Source organism: Callorhinus ursinus, unplaced genomic scaffold (assembly GCF_003265705.2).
Source record: "Callorhinus ursinus isolate GAN/ISIS: 27379988/994484 unplaced genomic scaffold, GSC_fseal_2.0 scaffold8, whole genome shotgun sequence".
Classification (NCBI taxonomy): domain Eukaryota; kingdom Metazoa; phylum Chordata; class Mammalia; order Carnivora; family Otariidae; genus Callorhinus; species Callorhinus ursinus.
Genome location: NW_027397070.1, coordinates 61,480,981 through 61,504,895, shown reverse-complemented (window position 1 = coordinate 61,504,895; position 23,915 = coordinate 61,480,981). Strand labels below are relative to the sequence as shown.

Genomic DNA, 23,915 nt, shown 5'->3' with positions numbered 1-23,915 from the left:
TCTGTTGATGGATGAATGGCATGAATTTCAGTAAGTGGAAATCTAGTTTGAGCTCCACGTTTGCTTGGTTTCCAATCATGGTAATAATTAAAGCTTCATGCCCTTTAAAAAAAAATACCACGTCGAGGCTGGCCATCAGCAGCTTTGGCTCCTTGCTGTCGGGACAATTTGATGCCTGACACTCAAGAGGGAAGATATGTGTCATCCCTTCCTCGCCCCCCACCCCCGACAACTGCAGTGACCGTTCATACGCTGGCAGAAGTTGAATGGGCTTGGCCAATTCTCTGCCCATTTTGAAAGCAGCTGAAGTCAGCTGATGTTTACCAAGCACTCTGATGAAAATAATTACCCAAGACCAAACAATGTGCTCTCCATTAGTTGCATAGTTTGTTTCTGTAGAAGGTCATAGCTAGAAGGGGCCTTCCAGAACTCTCCTCCAAGCTCTCACTTTATGGATAGAAAAAGAGAATCCACAGAGAGGTGGGAACCTGCATTCCAGCTGGTTTCATCCAAGAGGAAAGGATTTTGTTGTTATTGTTTGGAAAAATGGACCACATATTTGTTGCCTAATTAGCGGCGCAACATGAGCAAGCTTTGTATTGTAAGCGTAGTATCAAGCATTGAGAAGAGTGCTGTAAACACAGAAAGATCTGGTTCCTGACTATTGCCCAGGACCAATAAAACACATGGAGTGCAGATGTCCTGGGATTTCAACAAGCGAGTTCTCAAACGCTGAGGTCTTTAATTAAGCAGGTGTTTGGGAAGTAGGTCCTGTGTAGCTTCCAGCCTTGGCTGGGCTTGTCTCGCTGAAAAATGGCATTGACCCAGCCCAGCAGCAGGCCTGAGACTGGCTTCAATTGGAGGCGTAGGAATGTGCCATTGTTACTTTCTTCTTTCTTATCAAGCCCCATTAGCTTGAGCAAGGAAGGAACAAAAATGGGCTGGGAAAACACGTTGTTTCACTGGGTAAAAATTTACTACCAAGGAAATGATTTTGCCATTTCCAAAAAAGGCCTTTGGAAAGGTGTTGCCTTCCAAATACTTTTGGATGTTTTCTCCCAGTGTCACCAAGTGAGAATGTTTCCCTTTGGCTGATGGCTGTTCTCACACAAGAACAGAGACATTCCTCTGAGCTTGTGCACACGGGTTCACGAGGATGACCCCTTGCTTGTTCACAGTATTGGCGAGCAGAAGACGTGGAAAGAGGGAAGAGCATAGGTGGCGTAAATGTTGATCACATTGGCTCTGGAGTTCAGGTCGGACACACATACTCCTAGGCTTTTGGACATCTGCCATTGTGGAATCGTAGATGGACCCATAGATGCCAAAGTGCAGAGGTGGAAACTGAGGCCCCATGAAGGAATATACCTACCCTATTTTTTTTCACTCTGTCCCAGTCTCCTGCCACGTGTCTACCGCTCTAGGGGGAAAAGTCCCCGGGTCTGGTTACGATAGAGCTAATCATGCTTACAGCCCTCTGAGCCCCGGTGCTGTCAGCTTGGTGTCTTTGGTGAATCCCAGAACAAAGCCAGCCGAGGCAGGGGCCATGCATCCCCTACCTTTCACAGCTGTTAGAAATAGCACCTCACTTGGGGAAGGGAACTAAAATTTCTTGGGCACCTACTGTGTGCCAGGAGGTGGCCATAGGACCTGGGCATGCATTAACTTACGAACTCCATTTAGCTCTATTTAGCAGAACACCTGAGGAGGGTCGGGGAGCCTAATGAACTTGCTCAGTGATACCTAGTTATCAAGTGTTGGAGCCTGGATTCACATCCAGCTCTGCCTGCCCCCGAAGTTATTGTTTCTACCCACTAGCCCTTTCTGGGGAGGTCTTGGCCCTTTGGTCTTTTTTTCCCTCCTAGGCTTTGGTGCAGGCAGAAGAGCTTAGGAAATGTTCTTCCCATGGGCATGGCTGAATCATTGGGTTTTGTTTTGTTTTGTTTTACAGTTTTTAAAGGACCTTTAATTTCAGTTAGAACATGTGCTGTGAAAACCGTTTAAGTATTTTCCCTTTAACTCTCGGGAATAAATGTGGGCGTGTAAATGCATCTTTGTATATGGCATGTATTTTCAAATATGATAAAGAGCTGGCATGCATATGTATATTGTTTATATTCAAACCGATTTATGACAGTACCTTTAGTCTGTTATGCTTGCTGATAGAGCTCTTTATAGAAGAACCTGTGAACCAACACGAAGATTGTGGTCCCTCCCTGCGGTGTTTCTCGAGTCAGCCTGAAAGAGTCCATTTGTTTTGTCGTCTGGGTTGTCAGGCAGTTGCCGTCTGATGTCGTGGGGCCAGTTCCTCCATCTGCTGTCACTGTGAGATCCCAACTGACCTTGACGGACATCCTTTATTCACCTTGTCTTAGTGCACCTGCCCATGTGAAGCTTTCCATCAGGCCGGGGATGCGAGACATAGCTAGTGATATGAAATCCTCAACCAGTGTCCCTAATATGTGGGCCACTGGCCTGAGGCCTGGGAGCCCAGTCCGGCGTGCGGCCTCCTGAGAGGGTGGTAAGGAGGTGACTGATCTTGATGACCTTCCGGAGTGAGCAGTTGTGTCAGATTGAGAACGTTTCCATCGAAGGCCACTCTGGGAACGTCTGACGGAGTGGGTGACAGCTCAGACAAAGCTGCACAGGTCAGCAGAGCAGAGGACAGTTTCTTCCTGGGCAGGTGCAGGGTTGGGGCTTCGATCTGCCACCAGGTTCTAGAGGCGGGAGCGAGCTCTCTCCTCTGGTTGCCGGGGTGCTGGCCACGTGGAGAGGGGACAGACATTGCGCCACCTGGGGAGAGAGGAGACACGGATGCTCTGGTGGAATTGTCCAGGTTCCTGGGCAGCTGACCAGAGCCACAGCTCCCAGGAGCGAGGCAGGGAGGGGCCAGAGGACTCTAAGGAGACCCTCCGTCTGGGACACAGAGAGCCACAGTAGAACGGAAAGGATGAATGAATCTGTAAGTAAAGGACTGAATGAACCGAGCATTCTTTCTTGGGAGAGTCTTCCTACGTATCACATGGGAAAGGAACTAGCAGGTGCGGTTTGCAGACGGGGATAATGACACTTCCTCAGGTTGCTGTAACTTGTACTTTTCCATTGATGCAGAAAGGGACCCTTTGCCAAAGAATGTCCTTGGAGTGGTTCGATGTATTTTTCCTTCTGTTATTTAAGTCGAATGTATTTAATGTAAGCAGTTCATCTGTGAGCTGGAATGTGTGATGAGTCTTTCAGCCCCGGTGGAACCCCACGGTGAGAACATTCTAGTTTCTGCTCCACCAGGTGTGTAAGCTGACGGTGGTTTTCAGGGGGGTTGGTTGTGTGTTGTCTTTAAAGTCCACACACCAGAAACGGTCTTGCCAGCACGCTGGCTGTGGAAACTTGTCCGGGGGGCTTAAAGGTATTCATGTTTATTGCTCGTCTGTTCAATTCATTCATTCACCAAAGAATTACTGAACATTTACTATGGACACAGCCTCACACCAGGTATGTTTTTCAGGATATAAAGGTAAGACACACCCTCCAAAAAACTCCAGGGACTTAGAGGGCTCTCAAAAAAATATGTATATATTGACAATCCATTCGGTGAGTGAAAGTGGAAAATGTATAGAGTTTTGAACGTACGTCAACAGAATTGCCGTTGAATCGAGTTAATTCTTTAACTCAGTAAAAGCTGTGGAGTGTTTCAAAAAATGCACTTTCAAGATGTAGTTCCTAGGCTCAACTGTTTTGCACGTGCGTGTGTGCGGTACTTTCAGGCCCCACATGCCCCTGGGGAGCCCCGTCGGGCCCACTGGTACGAGGTCGGTTTCTCTCTGCGGGAGTCCGTCGGCACATTGTGTGTGTCGGGAGTTACACAAACACAGAGTCTTGGGAACTTGCTATCACCAAGTCAAATGGCTCTTCTCCCCTTGGGTCCCTCTCACCCTTTAATCCCCTCAAGGCAGGAAAAAGCGTGCAAATTCCTGAGGCATTGTTGTTCCCAGGGTAGGGCTGCCATCCATCAGTGCAGGCCAGAAAAATGTAACTATGCACTGGCCGATAGTGGCATTATTTATGATCATAGTCTTCGATAGGGATTGGAGCATGAGTGGCTGCTGGCCAAGCATTATTCTCTGGTTCCCCTGGGAGGCTTTGCTGGGTGGGCAGCCCTGAGGGTGGAATGGAGGCCAAGGGCAGAGGCAGGAGCTCTTGCAGCCAAGAACAGGCTGGGTTTTTGCCATGGAGGCTGCACGTTGTCAACGTGTTGGGGTGGAGTGGAGGCTGCCACCACCTTGGAGCCGGGTTCTTGGAAGCTGCGTATTTAGAGGACTGAAGGCTGGTTTCCCGCGATGCCCAGACCTCTGATCATTTGGGGTGGGGTGGGGATTGATTGGGGTCAACGGGGTTTTGACGTGTCGCGGGGGGGTGGGGTGGACTGTAGTGGTGTCACCTGAACCCGCCTTGGTGATGTGACCTCGGCTATTCCTGCACAGAGGGGTTTGGAGGCAGGGAGGCAGGGAGACCTGGGCTCAGCTCTTGGCTTGGTACTTGTTCACTGTATCAGCACAATTTTCCCATCTGTAAGATGGGGGTCATGAGTCCCCCTGGCAGGGTTTGTGAGAATAAATATGGTAGCATCTGTGACGTGTCCTATATACACGCGACCTGTGCACACAATATAGGCAGACTGCATACAGACACGACATGCGGACCACATGTGCATAGTACATGTGCGCACGACACATACATGTGACGTGTGTGCCGCATACGCACGCTACACATGCTCGGTGAGTAGCTTTTAATATTGTTTCCTACCGCGTGTGGTCCTTTTGGAGGAGGCAGGGAGAAGATGTAGCTGAGGCCTCCCCGAGTGCAGGAGTGAGGGGAGAGAAATGCAGGTGCCCTGCTAAAGTATGGATAGGAAAGGGAGGCTGACAAGGAGGGGAGGCACTGACGTGGGATCCGGGGCGCTTGATGGATCCCGTGCAGTGAATTAATAGATGCATGTTTACGGTAAATGTCCTCCTCCAGGTGGAAGTGAGAGTGTGTGGTGTCAGGAGGTCCTGTTATAGGATGTCGGTTACTGTCTCTCAAGTGCAGTGCAGGGAGAAAGGGCAGAAGGATTTGTTTCCATTGAAGTAGTTTTGAGGGCTGTACATACATAGTATGTACACCGGATGTCCTGAGGAACGTGCCATGCGTATAGGTTGGTCTCTATGCTCTGAAGCTCTTGATTAGGGAGAAGGGGCTGACTTGGACATAGGTACCTGTACACTGCCAGACAGACGGCCAGGGGCATTCAGCTGTGCAGAGAGCCCCAGTGTTGAGCAGAGGGCAGGAGGAGATCAGTCCCAGGAGCTCTGGAGCAAGGAGGAAGGCTGCAGGGCTCTGTGAAGCTTCGGGAAGGTGCAGGAGCCGCAGGCTGAACGATTCTCGTGAAGGATACAATCAAGCGGTCCACTCCTAGCTTCTTTTGGCGGGAGACGTTTATTTTTCTTCTGTTATGTTCTCAGAGGTGTTTCCTGGGCAGGTACACAAGAGACCCCTGTTTAACACCTGCATGAATCCACCTAAGACAAAACGTGTTTCTAAATCAAGTCATGGCTGGGCACCTGGGTGGCTCAGTTGGTTAAGCGATTGCCTTCGGCTCAGGTCATGATCCTGGAGTCCCGGGATCGAGTCCCACATCGGGCTCCCTGCTCGGCAGGGAGTCTGCTGCTCCCTCTGACCCTCCCCCCTTTCTCTCTCTCTCTCTCATTCTCTCAAATAAATAAATAAAATCTTTAAAAAAAAATAAATAAATCAAGTCATGGTTATTATCAAGGTGACCTTTTTCAGAAAGTGATGGGGAGGGATGTCAGAAGACTCCCCCAGGATGTGTGTTCTCTTCTTGGCCATTTTCTTTTGTGGATTTCTGGGGAGCAGACTAGGTCTGCCCCCTCCAAAAAGGTCAGTATCTCCTAGTGGTATCCATCAGGGAGGTGTGTCCGTCTCCGTGGGTGTAACCTGTAGACATTATCACCTCCTTCCCAGAAGGACAAGCAAGCAGCCCGCACCCCTGGTGGCTCCAGGGCTCTGGATAAATGTAGGTGACGTTTTCCGGAATATTTCTGTGTTACAGATGTGGACGAGTGTGCAACGGATTCTCACCAGTGCAATCCTACCCAGATTTGCATCAACACGGAAGGAGGGTATACCTGCTCCTGCACTGATGGCTATTGGCTTCTGGAAGGCCAGTGCTTAGGTAACACCTCTCTGGGGCTCGCAGAGACTCTTGGAAGTTAATGGTCGCCAGGGGTATTGTGAAATGGGGGCATAACTGGGTGGCCTAAGGGCAGTGGGCTTTTCTTGGGGGGGGGTAGGGAGGTGGAAGGCTATGGAGCTTGCACTGCTCCTTCAAATCAGTTGTGACCATCACTGTCAATGTCATTATCAGAGTTTTTGAATGTAAGTTTTAAAGGCTCATATTTGATTTTGCCTAGACCTGCTTCCTTTCTCTCTTAGTTAGAAATCATACTAATCATACCAAGAGAAGGGAACACTTGGCTTAGTCACAGAAATGTTCCAAGTCTCAAATGTGGATCAGTAGATTCTAACACCTCCTCCCAATACCCACCCACCACACTAGCTGTGGTCTTTTTACTCTGAAGGAGTCAGTCATCACCAATTGAGAATTTTGTCCCTTGCAGTTGGCATCCGCTATATGATCTCTCTGTTTATTTTTACTGGAGGGTTATTTGCCTTTCTTCCCCTCTGGTTTTGGTTTAGCCAAGAGAATGAATTCATAGCAATCTCTAGCTGTCACTTGAATTCTATTTCTAGGGTGTGATTTCTATGCTGTGTTTTCTTGGAAAAGCCTTACCAGTTTAAGTTCTCTAAAACACTGTTCTCTTGCCCGAAAATCAGTCCTGGAGGAGTGGAGAAACATATCCAAACAACATCATGGAAAAAAAAAAAAAGATTCTTTTTTCCAAGACTCCCTTGATTGACTTGAGTGTCGGTCTGCTCTAGAGCCCTGTCTGAAGCATCTCTGGGGCCTGATAAGCCAGACTAGACTTGGCTTGGTTCTTCTTTCCAGGCGTGCACCGGAGAGCTGGCTGCACATGGGGGCATTTGTGAATATGATGGTCACTGTGCATTTTAACCAGCCTCAGCTATTACGGAAAATTTGATGCCACTGATTTGAACATAAGCAGATCAGTGTGAGTGAGTTATTTGTACAGGAACCTAATATGTCAGCTCTCAGAGCTGGAAGGGATGTTAGATATTATGTCATCCAACTTTTATAGAGTTGGAAACTGAGACTCAAAGAGGGGGAACATTTTGAACAAAAATCTGGCTCCTCTCTCTCAGGCCAGTTTTTTTTCACCACAAGGGAGCGCTAGGGAGGACCTAGGGAGGACCAGGTGAGCGGGACACAGGCTCCATTTTCAAGACCTTAAGGCCGGGGAAACCCTTCCCCTCGTGAGGGGGGCCAGCAACTGGGACATTTCTCTCCTTGGGAGGGCTGTTCTCTTCCACCGGGGCCTGAAGCTTTGGGAGGGATGCTCCTGGAGGCCTAACGTGGTGCCACATGCTCAACCCGCTCACGCTTCATATCCGAAGTGAAGACCTCCCCAGCCTCAGTGACGTGCCCAGCTGCATGCCGGGAGAGGTAGGGACCAGCGACCGCACTAGTCAGTGTGCTTTCCCAGCAGGAGCTGCAGAGCACTCAGTGGGCAGTGTGGTGGGCCGGGTGTGATATAAAACAGAATCACAAGGGCAGGGCACAGCCTCTGAGGGGGCTGAACACTAGCTAAGGTGGAGAAGGGGTCCTTTCTGGCAGTGGGTGGTAGAAGCCAGGGACAGAGACAGAATCGGAACTGGTCTCCAGAGCCCTGGCTGGACTCTGGTTCCAAGGAACTGGGATCCTGGAGAAGGAACATTTGGGGGAGGTGGGGATAAGATAAGAACCAGTTATAGCTGCAGTCGGATCAACTGGTCACAGCAGGTTACTCGTATAGGTGAGGACTGGGTCTCCATCTGTATAGGCTTCCCATTCAAGGCATCCCATCCCAGAGGAGTGAATTCTCTTGTCCATCAGCCCATTAACCTGGGGTATTGGGAAGTGCTTTCCCAATGACATCAGGCTCCCCATTGACTGGTACATGTCAGCAGGGAGGGCATATTGCCCAGCTCTGCTAAAAGGCCCCATTCAGCCCCGGAGCTGCTTGCTCGGGAAAGGCCAGCCATGGCTTGGGAGAGGCGTGTTTATCCGGAGTTTTATGTCTGCTCTGGTGCAAGCAGGAGATTCAAGGCGAACTCTGGCATCCTTGTGTTACTGGATCATAGGTCTCCAGACTGCCATGCTGCCCTGCTTGTCCTGGCCTACACTTGCTCTTGTTCCTGAGCCCTAGACAGATCATTGTTAACGGAGCTGGGGAGGAGCCTGTTGGAGCAAGGCTGTGGATTCCTCTTACATTTTAAATCAACTTGTCCCTTCCCAGGGCCATGTGACATTTCTACAGAATCTTTGAGTGGACTCTTGATGTTGGATAAAGCTTAGTTTTGAGTATTGGAGTTGGATAAAATCTTGGAGGCTGTCTTGTCCCATAACCCAGTCAAGGCAGACATTTCTTCTAGAACTTTCCAGACAGGTGCAGGTGCTCACAGGACTGAGATGGGTCAGGGAGGGTTGTAAGTGGATTGAGCCTTAGACTCCAGAGGGTATTGCCATCCCTGACACTCAGTCGGTACTGTCTTCTCCTTCCTCCTGATCCTGCCCTGGAAGCAATGGGTGGTCATGATGCCGGGTGCGGCACTGGTGATCAGGAAGAAATGTCTCACCTTGCTAGCGTTTCTCTTTCCAGACATTGATGAATGTCGCTACGGCTATTGCCAGCAGCTTTGTGCGAATGTTCCTGGATCCTATTCCTGCACCTGCAACCCTGGTTTTACCCTCAACGAGGATGGAAGGTCTTGCCAAGGTATGCGAGGCCAATGAGCCCTTGCACACGATGTGAAATGCGAGATCCTGTCTTCTCCGGAGTCTGACAAAAATTGACGTGGTTAGCATCTGCTCCCGCTCCAGGTCACCGTGGGAAACATCTCAAAAAGTGCTCTGAGTACTGCTGAGAAGAGAACCCCAGTCATCCGGCAGCTGGGGCTTATGGTTTCATGGATTTGCTTCTCTCTGCGTGTCTCCTTTCCACAAGTCGCCTTGCCAGCTTTCTGGGCTAATCGGAAATTTTCACGCATGTCCTGTAGTCTGAGTTCAGTTCCTGATGCTCAAGAGGGGTGGTCAGCATTTCCTACAAAAACAGAGTGAAATAAAGGCTTTTTTTTTTTTTTTTTTGAGGGGGAGAGAGAGTGAGTGAGCAGGGGAAGAGGGAGGGACAGAGGGAGAGGAGAGAGAGAATCTCAAGCAGGCTTCACGCCCAGCATAGAGCCTGATGCGGAGCCTGACGTGGGGCTTGATCTCACCACCCTGAGATCTGCCCTGAGCTGAAACCAAGAGTTGGACGCTCAACTGACTGAGCCAAGCCAGGCCCCAAAACAAAGGCATTTTCTGAGTTTTACATGAGCACTTTAAATACTGATACGCGAGAAAAGCAAGCCGCATGCCTTCTGCAGCCTCCACTTGAAGGTTTCTTCTGCTCAGGAAGTAAACGGGGGCTCAAGGCCCGAGGAATTCGTGCAAGTCCTGCCCGCCCTGCCCCCGGCCCCCACCCAGGCCTCCAGCCCCTGGCAGCGGCTCTGTCCGGAGGTAGCGCCGGAGACTCAGAATGAGGTCTTTGTTTGGAGCCGGCCACCAGGTTCTGCAGGGCCCATTTCCTTGTCACACCATTTGAGGTCTGGCGGGCAGGCTCTGAGCCAGCTAGTTGGAGGATATTATGTTTCCATTAGCTTAATCGTATCGAAATCATTGGGTAAACAGGAAGGCATCAGCATTAAAGGGGCTGATCCTGGATTCTTTGTCTTTCCTCCAAAGCTGGTTCTGCTAATTGTTCCAAGAAATCTCAACTGTATTCGTCTTGCCAAGAGAGGTAATTTTCTTCTGAGAGCTGAGTCCGGGCCCAGAGGTAGAGGGAGCTGGTAGAACAGGGGCCCTTCCCTCCCCCTGGAGCAGGGAACAGGCCCCTGGTTTCCTTGCTGTTTTGAGAAGTGACGTAGGGCAGATGCAGGCTTCTCTGTGCCCAGGCCGGGGGGTTGGAAGTGCCAGCCCAGACTTCCACCCAGAGACTGGCAAGGTGCTTCCAGCACCTCGCAAGGAACAGCCGTGCACAGCAGAGCCCAAAGGCCCCAGTGTCCTTCAGTCCTCTCAGGGACAGGCCTGTGAAGGGGAGCAGGTGACCCATCGGCCAGTGCCAAGTCCAGCAGCATGCTAAGGCCTGGACACGGGCGCCCAGCCACGGGGATATTGCATCAGCAGGGTCCACGGGTGCCACAGGGTGCTACGTTCTCCACTGATTCTTCTGTAATCCTCACACCTCGTGCAGGGAAGGGTGCTTTGTGTTCTTTGAAGCATTGTCACGTCTGTTAATCTCACTGAACCCCAACAGTAGCCTGAGGAGATAGGTAGGGCAGGTGCATGTCGCCTTGCTTTGCAGAGGAGGAAATCGAAGCTCAGAAGCATTAAGCAACGGGGCCAGAGTCATGCAGCCAGGGGGTGGCAGAGTTCAGAGAACCAAGGCTCCAGGCTTCCTGTCCAGCAGGTTGGAGTGGGGTGTGGCCTGCAACCACACGATTCAGAAGGGCACTTAGGCACATGTGGATCCCAGGGGGCAGAGGTCCCAGGGGGACCTGTTGCTCTGCAGAGGCAGCTAAGAGCTGCAAGAGAGCAAGACCCGAGCTCCCTCATCCTGGCGTGGTCAGCGTGTGGTCAAAAGCCAAGGACACCAGCCCTAATGCCCAGAAGTTCCGTTCTACCTGCACTTGACTCAAAGGCTCCCCGCCAGGGCGTTTCCTGGCTTCTGGGGTGCAGAGCCTCCAAGCTCTGTCGGGGAGATTGATGCCTCGCTGGACCCTCCCTGCAGAGCCCTGTTTCTTTCCCCCTTCCCTCCACCGACAGCTCTAAGGAAGCAGGAGCTTTGTAGGCATGGGATTAGCCCTCCCCGTGAAGAAAAGCTTCTCAAGCTGTTCCCCTTGAAGCCTTTTCACTCTGAAAACACACAAATCTCTATTCAGAGCCTTAAGAGGTTTACCTGGACTTTGAAGGAGATAGAAATTCTCTCAGCTGGAACTTTGGTCATTGGCATATGGGGCTTGGGAGAGGGTGTGCTTAAAATGGGTCAGCCAGTGCCAGTGGAGAAAGGGGCTCCTTCCCCTCTCTTTCCTCATCCCGATGAACTATGCAGAATAAATGACTCGTAGATATTATGGAAAGACCCCTGACTCGTGTTCCGGTTCCAGCTGTGCTCTTGGTAGCTCGGGGACTTGGGCACACCTCCCAACCTTCAAACAACCTTAAGATTATTGATGTATCATTGATGTACAATAAACTGCACTATTAAAGGCACGTTATTTCATACACTTTGCCATCTGTATACCCCATGCAGCCAGCACCACACTCAAGATGATGAAATACTCCATTATCTAAAAATTTCCCTGTGCCGCCTTGTGGTCCTCTCCCTAACCCACTGAACTTGTAACATGGGGCAGTGGTCCTTGTAAGGATTTGGTAAGTGTGAGATCCTTTTGTAATAATGAGTGACATTGTTTATGAGTAATTGTCTTAGCTCAGGCGGCTGTGACAAAATACCAGATTGAGTGGCTTAAACCACAGATACTGATTTTCTCCTAGTTCTGGAGGTGAGAATTTCAAGGTCAAGATGCCAGCATGGACAGGTGTTTATGAGGGCTCCCTTCCTGGCCTGAGGACGGCTGCCTTCTCACCATGTGCTCGCAAGATAGAGGGAGTTACAGAAAGCTCTCTGGTGTCCCTTCTTATCAGGGCGCTAATCCCATCATGGGGGTCCCACCTGTATGACCTCATTTAACCTTAATCACCTCCCAAAGTGCCCATCTCCAAGTCCAGTCACGTTGGGGGTTAGGGCTTCAACATAGGAATTTTGGGGAGGGATACAGTTCAGTCCATAGCAATAATAAAAAGAGTTATTACTAGGATGGTCATGGTTATTTATCTGTTTACCTGAAACTTCAAAGTCAACAGGGGTGAGGGAAGAGCTAATCAGTGATAGAATGCATCAGATGATGGGAAAGAGCCGATATTGCCTGGAAATCCTGTGGGGATTGGACTAACTAGGAGGGGTATGTGTGTACATGCATCCACATGGACAGGATGTATGTACGAGTTGTTTCTACCCTGCCCAACTTGTGAACAACTTGTGAGCAAGGAGGGACATGTGAATGGAGACCCTGGTCCTCCAGTGAACACTCTGGGGTCTGAGCTCTAGATCTAAGAGGTCCTGGATGAAGGTCGTTGGCACCTGTGAATCTGGTCTCCTGGTACCAGTAGATTTTGTTGCCAGTGCATTTTCTGCCTCGTCAGTGGGGATGTTCTGTTGTGGGAACGGTCAGTGATGTATGTGCGTTTGCTTTCCCTAGACGTGAACGAGTGTGCCACTGAGAACCCCTGTGTGCAAACCTGTGTCAACACCTATGGCTCTTTCATCTGCCGCTGTGATCCAGGATATGAACTTGAGGATGACGGTGTTCATTGCAGTGGTAATGGGCTTTGGCATTTGGAGACTTCCATCTGTCCAAGGGGTGCAGGGGTGAGGGGCGGAGGACAAGGGCTTCCTTTACAGGTGTTTCCTCTCCTTTCCCAGACACATCCTCAGTTTGGGATATTTCCCAGTCCAGTGGGGTCACAGGCACACAAAGCAGAGACGAGTCACTTCCCAAAAGGTGGAGTAGAGTCCCCTCCCTTGTCATTTGACCCTTAATGCAAAAACCAGTAGCGCTGCCTTTTAGGGTCTGACATGGGGTTGAAGAGGGGAAGGAGTTGCCCAATTCTGTGAGTTGGTTTGAATTATCTGTCCCTGCCCAGCACTGACAAGTCCTGGGGCTAGCGTAGATAGTACTTGTCCAGGGAAATGACGTTGGTGTAATAGCGAATCTCACAGGGTGGCGGCAGGGGCGCGCTGAATGAGTGAGATCATGTGGGTAAGTGAAAATACTTCGTGAACTTCTAAAATCTCTACAAATAATCAGTGCCTAGCTCCAGGACTGGCACATAACGTGCATACAATCAACAGTTCTCAGGGCAGTGAACGAATGATTGAACATTGCATTAATTAATTCTTAATAATTTGTGAGAACATAATATGGTGGCTTTGTTGACCTTTTATCAATTCCTTCCAAGACCAAGAAGCTATGATTCTCTGCCAGTGCTTTCTTGGGAACTCTAATTTTCTTGTTAAACCCTGTAACAAGAAACTTGTAAACTCTTATAAACTCTTGAGAACAGGGATGGCATTTTACTCATATAAATCCCCGTAGCATCCCACACAGAGCCATGCACAGCTCATTCTTTCTTCCATTCTTCCTTCTTTCCTTGTTTTTTTGTAAATACTGGATTAAAGCAAACTCCATTCCATCCACTTTTGGCATCATGAGCAGCTGTGAGTTAGCACAGTCCAAATTAACGATGCTTTACTGTATTTTTCAAAATAAGGGAACCATACCCTAAGGCGTGAAAATCTTTTTGTCCTGCTGAATGGAAAGTTTCTTAATCCTGGGTTTCACTGTGACAGGAACTGACCCAGGTCATGAATGAGACTTGTCTAGTAGCCTCACTGAGGACTGGGGTGTTCTGGGGACAGAATTCTCTGAACAACTGAGCACCTCTCCCTGGGGCCCCAGAGAGCTGGAGCCCCAAGTCTGCAGTTGCAGAGAGAGCTTTAAATGGATTAAATGTCAGTCCCAGAAACTAATAAAATACCTTCAGGCATGGAAAGCTACTTTCTTCCTAGATTTCAGTTCCTCCCATGGCACTGCTTGGGGAATCTGGGCCAAGGGCCTAAGAGGGGGAACGTTTAGCGGAACATTTAGCATTATGAGATGGGATTATTTTGTTTCTCCACAAATATTTGTTGAGACAAAATTAGTTGTTTCTGCACCTCCACAGTGTTTATTGACCACCTGCAGAGGTGGTATAGGAGGGTGACTGGACCCAGATGGAGCTGGGTTCAAATTCTAGCTCTTTCCTTGGCCAAGGCAATAAGGTGGTCATAAAGATGAAAAAAGCTTGTGTGCCTAAGTGTCGTTCCATGTTAGTTGACTTTTTCTAGGTGTAAGTGTGAGAGACTTCTGGCTTTTCAGAGAGTCTACATCCTTGGTGGTGCGGCAAGGGTTTTCAGTTGACGCACTTTATCTGAAATCACCATCTTCCCCACGTTCACCACGACGCCCCCATTTCTAAGACTTAGAGTGACCCCTGGCCCATTAGGGCCCCTCCCTGCCCAACAGGAGGTGGAGGTGGGTGCTGCCTTCTCCATCTGCCCTGGAGCCAGTCCTACTTAGGGGATGCCCCCAGCCTTGGAACCCCTCAAATCCACTGATTTTAAGTCCTGAGCATGATCATTCAGGGAGACATTACAGCATTGTGCTGACCTGTCATAGGATCCGGAGGCTGGCTGGCTGGCTGGCTGGCTTCAAATCCCAGCTTTCCTGCTTACTCGTTATCTGCAAACTTAGTCAAGTTACCTAACCTCTGTAAGCCTCAATTTTTCCTCTGTAAAACGTAGCTAGTAATAGCGCTTCTTTCATAGGGCTGAGGTGAGGATTAAACCAGATGAGGCACCGGGCGCCTGGCTGGCTCAGTCGGTGGGGTGTGCAACGCTTGATCTCGGGGTTGTGAGTCTGAGCCCTACGTTGGGTAGAGAGATTACTTAAAATGACTTAAAAATAAAATCTTAAAAAAAAAAAGATGAGGCATAGGAAACATTGAAGCCAGCCCTTGGTACATCGCAAGCACTCGGGAGCTGCAGGTTTATATTACTTCTACCGGAGGTAATGGACCAGAATCTACAAACATGACCAAGATCAAGGGGGACACTCTCTGTTGATGGGCTGGGGCCTGAACCCTGGGACCCTATAAGGTCCCAGGGGAGGGGGAGGGGAGTTGCCAGAAGCATGTCTTGCCTCACTGAGCATGTTCTAACTTTTCACATCAGCATCCTGGTTCCGCTGGCTCTGAACCCCTTGCCTGGAGACCCCTGGGAGAGACGGGAAGGAGTTTCTCCTTCTCTGATGGGAGAGGCAGTTAGGCAGGTCACACCCAGAATGAGCCGGCGGTGGGGAAGCCGCCTTATTTGCGCTGACACCCTCCCTGGGTGATTCCAGCCACCAGTGGTCTGTGAGTGAAAGAGCAATCCGAGGACATGTCACATGGGGAAACTAGGGAAAGCAAGTTTTCGGGAAACAATAAATGAAAGAAAAACATGTTTTCTTTGGCGTGCCTATCGAATGAGGCTCAAACGGGGGCTCTGTTGCCAAACTCTGTGTGCAGTGAAGAGCTGGCTCTTTGGAACCGCCCTCTGCATTGGCTGCCACGGCCAACATGGTCAATGGCTCTTCCTTCACATCCCCACCTCTGCAGCCGGAGGGTGGCCCAGCTCTAGCTTTCCAGGTCCCAGCGACCTCCTGAGGCCAGCGGGCCACCCCAGGCCACTCCAGAGTTTTCTCTTTGAAGGAGATTTTTGGACACAAAGACATTTTAATATAATGGACATTCCTGGCCTCCTGGATATGTCCCTTTCAGTTGTGACTTTAGAAATAATATTGTTTCTCAACTTTGGGGTGATTGGAGGGCCATTGACACTGGTAAAGTTGCCCTTTCAGAAGACTGGGCCAAGGGAATGTTTTTTTGGGTTTTGGAGAAGAGCTCTGCACCCAGAAAACTCCAGTGGGCAAACAAATCCCACCTCTAGAAGTGGAAGGTACATTTACCTACTGGGCAAAATGAGTCTGTAATGAGTAGATAATGTAGCTGCTCCAGAGGTAGACGTGTGGGAAGTTTGATGGAGACAGATCTCATCTCCCTCTAGGGAAGAACATGCTAACAATTAGAGCTGTCCAAATGTCGGTAGGCCGCCTCAGTAGGTAGTGAGCTCCCCGTCACCTGAGTGTGCAAGAAGTAAAATGGCAACTTTGTAGCCACAGATGTGCTGTCACATGTGTCAGGAGGGTGTGGGAGTTAGAGGAGAAAACCACTAAGCCCCCATCCCCAGGTAGTCTGATTATAAGCAGCAGGTGTGACTTGTCACCCCCAGATATGGATGAGTGCAGCTTCTCTGAGTTCCTCTGCCAACACGAGTGTGTGAATCAGCCCGGCACGTACTTCTGCTCCTGTCCCCCTGGATACATTCTTTTGGATGACAACCGAAGCTGCCAAGGTAAGGCTGTCCGGAGGGGCCTAGCTGGGGGAGGTGTGAGGTGGGGCTGGCTCAGGGGGTCACCTGGATGTCTTCATCTAGGGAGGGTGGCAGGGATGAGGGCATGAGTGGGTTCCAGTGGCTCCCAGAGTGGTAGGCTCTGGCCAGGATGTCTGGCCTTCCCATCCTGTGACCCATACTTTGGCCTCAGAAAGGACATGGGGACTCTCGCTTCTGTCATGAACTCCACAGGTAGAGGTGGCCTGTCCGTCCTCCCAGGCGGATCTCTGCGACCCCCTCAGAGGACTCCTCCAGACCCAACCAAGGCTTCTTGTGGCCTGGCCCCACTCATGGACCATGGTCCAGGCTTTGTCACGGCCCCTGGAGGGTAGCCTAGTTAGCATTTCTCTGCTGGTTCCCTAGAGAACGGAAGCCAGGGAAACTCCCGCGTCTGACTGTGTGTCCCTCAAAGGGTCAGGACCCCAGGCTGTGAAGACGGTAGGTCTCCTTCAGATTGGCTGCTTGGGTTGGTTCCCAGCCCCTGGTCCAGCCACTGGGGCCAGTGGAGAGGCTTAGGTGCTGAGCCACTGACCCATTTCAGTTCCTTGAACCTACCTTACCTGAACACCAAGCAAGAATTCTCCATGGCAGTGCTGGGCAATAGAAATATCAAGTCAGCTACAAATAGGAGCCATATAAGAATTAAAAAAAAAAAAAGTAAAATTAATTTTAAGAATATATTTTATTTAATGCAACACATGTACAATATTATCATCCCAACATGTGCTCAGTGTAAAAACTATTGATGAGATATTGCATTCTTTTTTTGTACCGAGTGGCCAAGATCTCTGTGTCTTTTCCATTTACAGCACATCTCACCTTGCACTAGCCACATTTCCAGGGCTCAGGAGCCACCTGTGGCCAGTAGCTGTCACAGCGGACAACGCAGTTCTGTAGTAAAGACCCAGGCTGCCCCCACCACACACACACACACACACACACACCTGGGAAGCGCTGTCCTGTTTCAGCCTCTTATCTGCATTTCAGATATCAACGAGTGTGAGCACAGAAACCACACGTGTAACCTGCAGCAGACTTGCTACAATTTGCAGGGGGGCTTCAAGTGCATTGACCCCATCCGCTGCGAGGAGCCTTATCTGCGGATCAGCGATAAGTAAGTCATTAGAGAAATGGGAACATGGGTGAGGGGCCTGGGTCAGGAGGTTGCCGGTGTGGTGTAGAGGAGAGTGCCCCTGCCTGGCCTGTTGCCTACCACACACTCGTACACACATACACACGCATGCGCACACACACGCACACACGCACGCAAACAGGTCCGTCGGCACTCCCTTCTTCCAGTGACACATTTACTACCCTGAGCAACGCCCATCCCTTGCGCTGGAGATAAAGGGATGAATCAGACACCTCTGTCTTGTACTCTAGGAATGCAGCATCTAAGAGCCGTTCATGGCTTCCCAGGGTGCTTCCTGCTCCAGACAAAAACTGGCAAAAGAGGACAAAGCAGGGGCGGGCGGGGTGTGGGGGGGTTGGTCCTTGCAGACAGTTTCCCTCGATGCTAAGAGCTGTGCTTCTAGCAACACTTTGGTTTCTGGTTCCAGGGTCCTTTGGGGGCAGAGTGGAGTGTCAGGCTGCTCTCCCGGCTCCCATTGCTGGTTCTCCCTGGGATCCTCCGGGCTGCCCTTGTCTGTAGCCAGGGACTGACCCGGTTCAATGCACAGCCCCCGAGCCAGGGTGGCCGGGGAGGTCCGTGGCATGCCGCTGAAAACTGCCTGCCTCCAGGACCTGTTCCTTCTGACGCCAGCCACCTCCTTCCAGCTCATGTCCTTGTCTGTGTGTCCGTGCCCCTGCCAACCTGAATGGGACTTGCCCTCACCTTTACACACACCCTGGAGCAGCCAGCCTCCCGACTTTCGAGCACCCACTTCTGCCATATGGAAGGCATTACTCCCACCGCCACACAGATGGACCCGCCCCATCTTTCAGATCTTAGCAGCAGTGCCACCTCCCCCAGCTGTTTGTGATCCTCTTCAGCTGCCCTCCGTCATCAGGCCCTCCTCCAAGCTTCTTAATTTAGGAAGCAATTCTTTTCTGTGTGACACGTGACATTTTAAGGGGCCATTTGGCCACCAGGGACATTTTGGCTCGGCTGTTTTGATTGGCCTTAAAAAACAAAACTTCAGAAATTATTTTTATACGTTCCTTTATTCAGCGTTAGTCGAGCTCGTGTTACGTGGCTGACACCTGTGCCAGGCACCGTGGTTTTTGCTCTCCTGATAGTGGAGGAGAAAGACATTAAGCAAATTGTCCCATAAATGAAAACATAACCACAGATTGGGATAGGTGCTATGAGCCGGAGGAATGGGAATTTATAAAAGGAAAATGTAGCTTGGACTTGGTCTAGACTGGGGAGTCTGAAAGCTCCTCCGAGGAAGTGACATTTGGGCTGGAATGGGAAAATGAGTCAATGTTGACAGAGGGTAGAAGAGCAGAGGGGACAGCACGTGCAAAGGCTACAAAGGTGGTGGAGAGCTTGATGTCTTCAGGGAACAGAGGAGGTCCAATTGTGGCAGCCTGGTGAGTGAAGTGGGCAGTGATCCAGGGGAAATTGACAGAGGCCAGACCCCATAGGTCTTACAGGCTAAAGTGGGTGTTTAGTTTTTACTCACATTGCAAGGGGTGACCACTGGAGAATCTTCAATCAGGACAGAGACAGAATCTGGCTTTTTGACCATGGGCGCTCTGGCTGCCATGTAACGGATTGAAGGGGGAGGGACCTATTAGAAGGCCATCCCAGAGGGCTGGGTGAGACCCGATGGTAGCCTGAACGACAAGGGTGTGATAAAAGGGGTGGTGAAGGTGGTTGGACTTGGACTGTATTTTGGAGATAGAACCAACCAGTGTTTTGAAGAGAGATCTGAAGTTTGGGGAGAGCAACAGAAACGAGACAAGGCTGACTCCCAGTTCTGCCCATCAAGGCAACGTACCTACAGAGGTACCTCATCCTGTTGTGAACTCTGACTCCTAGGGGAAGTCTCAGGGGTGAGGTGAGAGATCTGGGTGGTTAGGGAGACATCGAGGGGCGTCTACAACAGGCCTTCCTTGGGAAAGAGAGTCAGTGGTTTCATGCTATGACAATGTTGTTACTAGCGTTTCAAATTAGCCGTTTGTAGTAGAGATATTTTTGTCCCTGATTTATTTCCCCTACTAGAAAATGAACTGTTTGAGGTCACGATCTTATTGACCCTTCCAATTCCAGTGTCTAACACCGTGTCTTATAGTGAGTTTAGTGAGTTCTAAGCTCTTGTTTATCAAATGAAAAGATGAAGTGATGTTCTCCACAGGCCGTGCTAAGTACTACAGAGAATGTCCAAGGACCACCCAGTTCCTGTCAATCTCATGGGATTTCTCACTTTTAGAATTTTTTTATGAGTATGTATGTCTGGGGAAGTGAAGGGCGTTGTGACCATTGACGCATTTTGCCAAGTAAATACATGACAGATGTAAAGTGTATTAGAGAATGGGCCAGTATTCTGCAAACCAGACGTCTAAGGTTAATACTCTAGTAGCAGGAATATCTGGTTGGTCAGAAAAGGCCACTCTCCGGGACACAGAGAGCTCACCTACACCCTGGTGAGTTTTTAGACGAGACCCGGGGGCAGAGAGGATCTACAGTTACAGCATTCAGATGATAAAAATGGGGTAGCCTCCTTTTCAGTGTTTTAAGGGAGGAAGTAGGTACAAGGAGCATCTGGAAAGGATTTATCGCATTCTCGCATGATTTCCCTTCCCAACAGCCGCTGCATGTGTCCTGCTGAGAATCCTGGCTGCAGAGACCAGCCCTTTACCATCCTGTACCGGGATATGGATGTGGTGTCAGGACGCTCCGTTCCTGCTGACATCTTCCAAATGCAAGCCACGACCCGCTACCCTGGGGCTTATTACATTTTCCAGATCAAGTCTGGAAATGAGGGCAGAGAATTCTATATGCGGGTAAGAGGGGATGGTCACCGTCTTTAACAATGCTTGTGTTGTTAGCCCGGCGCGTGCTTCTAGGAACAGCTCAGAGAGCAACTAGGGAGGGGCGGGTGTGAAGAGCGAAGAGGGGAGTGGGTGGGAGTCGGGACTTCGAGGTTCTGAACCCTATGACTTTCTGGGCAGCTTTGTGAAAACTGCTTCTCTTTTATGAGCTTCCGGATCCTCATCTTCTGCATCATGAGAAGTTAGGCCAAGATGCAATCTTCTGTCCTGCCTGGAGGAGGCACTCACATTTCGTTATCCATCCGCTCGTTTGACAAATATTTATTGCCTACTACGTGCTTCCAGAAACTGGCAAATATAAAGGCTTGCCTCACGGGAAGTGGGCGCCATCTGTGTTGTCCAGCAGAGTCGCCATGGTGGCTTTTGGGATTTAAATGAATTCAAATGAAATGAAATAAAAAATTAGGTTCTTCCGTGGCACTAGCCACATTTCAAGTGCTCAGTGGTCATCTGTGGCTGCTCATACAGTTCAGATAAAGAACATTTCTGTGATCGTAGAAAGTTTGACTGGATAGCATATCAGGAAAACATTTTAGAACACACGTCCTAAAATATACTTGCCTCTTTGTTAATTACACACACATAATCCTGTGCCCCTACGTCTCTGAACTGCATGTTGGCCTGCCACCCTGGGGTGGCCTCTCCTCTTTGGAGACCCCTGCTTTAGAGCGAGGTTTTTCACATTTCAGTGTGAATTGGGGCACTTGTCCAAAGAACGGATTCCCGAGCTTTCTCTCCGGAGAATCTCTTTCAGAAGACGGTGGTTGGGGCCTAGTGTATCGGTTTCCTATTGTTGCTGTGACAAATTACCCTAACTTGGTGGCTTAAGACAACAGAAGTTTATTTTTGCGCCGTTCTGGAAGCCAGGAGCCTGAGATCACGTTCACCGAGCAGAAACCAAGGTGTCCCAGAGCCGTATTTCCTCCAGCGCTCTAGGGGAGAGACCCTTCCTTGCTTCCTTCAGTTTCTGGCCACGGCCAGCGTTTTCTTGGCTCGTGGCCATCTCCCGTTAGTGTCTGCCTCTGAGGTCACACTGCTCTGGTTCTGTGTGTGTCAAATCTCCCTGTCTCTTCTCTGTCTGCTTGTGATTGGATTGAGGGCCTGCCCAGGATAATCTCCCCGCGCCAAGATCCTTCACTTAATCACAGGCCGAGATCCCTTTTTCTTTTTTTTTTTTTTTAAAGATTTTCTTTATTTATTTATTTGACAGAGAGAGACACAGCGAGAGAGGGAACACAAGCAGGGGGAGTGGGAGAGGGAGAAGCAGGCTTCCCGCGGAGCAGGGAGCCCGATGCGGGGCTCGATCCCAGGACCCGGGGATCGTGACCTGAGCCGAAGGCAGATGCTTAACCAACTGAGCCACCCAGGCGACCCCCGAGATCCCTTTTTCTTATAAGTTAATATTTACAGGTTCTGGGGATCTATTTACAGGGCCCACTCTACCCAGGAACCTGCATTTCTAACAAATACAGCATGCAGGCCTCCAGGGGCATTATGAGGATCTATAGGCCCATGGAAGCTTCTCCACTTTGAAGGGAGCCGCCCGCCCCCAGGGCTTGTGAGAGGACAGCGTTATCTGAGGTCTCCACCTCCCTCTCCCTCTCTCCAGGCAGAATCTTCCAGTCCTTGCCTCTGGGGCTGGGATGGTCTAAAAACAGGGGAGTGTCAGAAGCCCCGGTTAGAACAGATTAGAAAAGGTCCCAGGGGCTGCTATCTTGTCTGTATGCTCACTAATAAGTTTTTGGCAAGACCCTAACAGAACCAGGTCACGTGTAATAACATAGCCCATGGAGCCAACATCTACAGACCAGTGCGGTGGGGCCAAAGGCTTTGGGAAAAGATGGAATGAGTTAAAAGTAGAGGAGCTTCTGTAAAATGAGAAGGCTAGAGCTGTATTTATGTCGGTCTTTTCCCTGCTGTCCAGCAGAAACCCACATCCTGTGAGCCGCGGTGGCCTTGCTGCCCTTGGGAATGTAAGCCTAGCCCTTTGGCATCCTCCAGTTTGGCCTCTCTCGTTTGTACAGACACAGCGGGTCCCAACCATAGGGCGCAAAGATGACCCTTTCCGGGATTTAAAATACCATGTGATACCTCTTGCTTCGCATTTTTTTTTCCCCCAAGCAGAAAAGCAGATCCTCAGAAGGCGACCTTGCCTGGGCAAGATTTCACTCACTAGAACACCACCTGCTAAAATCCCTTTAGACCCAAATGCTCCCCGTGTGGCTGACTTGTGAGAGGTACCCAGTGATGGGGGGCGGGGAGCAGATTGTCCTACAGGTGAAGCGGGCAGGAGGAAGGACCCTTCCTGGAGGCTTCCTCTTGGACTCACATTGTCAACAGTCCCTAGGGGACCCTTGAAACTCAACAAAGCTGAGCTGTATGTTTGTGCCCTCTCAGGACATTGGGAAGGGCCCTCATTCTTTAGTATTTATTCAGAAGAGGCTGTCAGGACTCCAAGGCTGAAGGAATTTAGGGACTCCTGGCTTCTCTTTCTGGCTGCACCTGGGAAGAGAAAACAGGCTCCATAGGGGGGCCCTGTGCAGCCATGGGTATGGGGGCAGGAAGACAGGGAGATATCTGCCAGACAAGGCGGGCCTTCCACACTCCTGTCTGTCCAAGCTGTGGCTCCATCACCAGGGCACACCCATAGTTGTTCTCCATGGGCTCTGGAGCCAGGCTGACCCGCTTCACTCGAGTTCCACAACTCACCAGCTGTGTGACCTTGGGCACATCATCTAACCTCCCCGGGCCTCAATTTCCACATCTGTAAAGAGGGGATAATAATAGTATTTACTTTAGGATTAGATGACATTATCTACTCAGCCCAGCGCCTGGAACACAGGGTGACTGTTTCTATCCAGCACGTAGGATTCGGCAGAGGTGAAACATTCAGTTCCAAACCTGTGCACACCTGGGTGCCGTAGCAAGTCCAAGCTGGTTTCAGTGGAAACTTCAACCTCCCAGTCTCTCACTCAGTGTACAGTTTCCCCCTTCCCCTGCTCGGGGGTGGGGCGGGGGTGGAGGGGTGGTTGGCCTCTGTGCCCACTTCCTCTGCCCGTCCCCCGACTGACTGTGCTGCCTCTGGTTCCTTCTTCAGGACCAGAGCGAGGAGTGCAGATGATGGGAGGGGAGCGTTAGGGAGACCGGGGTCTTACTGGCTTGTTGCCCTTGTAAGCAGACGTTGGTGCGGTCTCTGGAACCGAGACTCAAACGCTCATGCTTACCAGGGATGCTTTGTGGATTCTTCGGGGATTTCCCTGAAGACTTTGCACTTTGCATTCTCTGGTGTGGGCAGTCAGGCCCCTTGATGGCCACTTGCCACCCTGAAACTTCCCACCCTCTTTCTGGTGCTGTGTCTCACCCAGACTTTCTGTGGATGGGGAGAGGGAGGTGGCGCCTCAGCAGAGCAGGTGCGCCAACAGGCAGCTCCCCAGCAGCCCCTCCCCCCACCATGGTTCCGGGTACCTGGGCTGTCACGTGTAGACTTCTCCAGGAGAGAGTCAGGCACCACTGGCTGCACCCTTTAACACCAGAGGACCCACATCCCTGAAC

At 50.4% G+C, this 23,915-nt stretch overlaps 1 protein-coding gene across 2 annotated transcripts in view; it reads left to right on the top strand.

Annotated features, from left to right (window-relative positions):
* FBLN5 (fibulin 5) overlaps positions 1-23,915 on the top strand; it is a 77,039-nt gene that overhangs the window by 48,127 nt on the left and 4,997 nt on the right. For both annotated transcript variants that reach the window (XM_025870453.2, XM_073895794.1), the window contains 6 exons: positions 6,107-6,229; positions 8,835-8,951; positions 12,532-12,651; positions 16,203-16,325; positions 17,352-17,478; positions 20,120-20,315. In XM_025870453.2, coding sequence (XP_025726238.1) covers positions 6,107-6,229; positions 8,835-8,951; positions 12,532-12,651; positions 16,203-16,325; positions 17,352-17,478; positions 20,120-20,315 — 806 coding nt within the window. The remainder of the gene's footprint in view (positions 1-6,106; positions 6,230-8,834; positions 8,952-12,531; positions 12,652-16,202; positions 16,326-17,351; positions 17,479-20,119; positions 20,316-23,915) is intronic.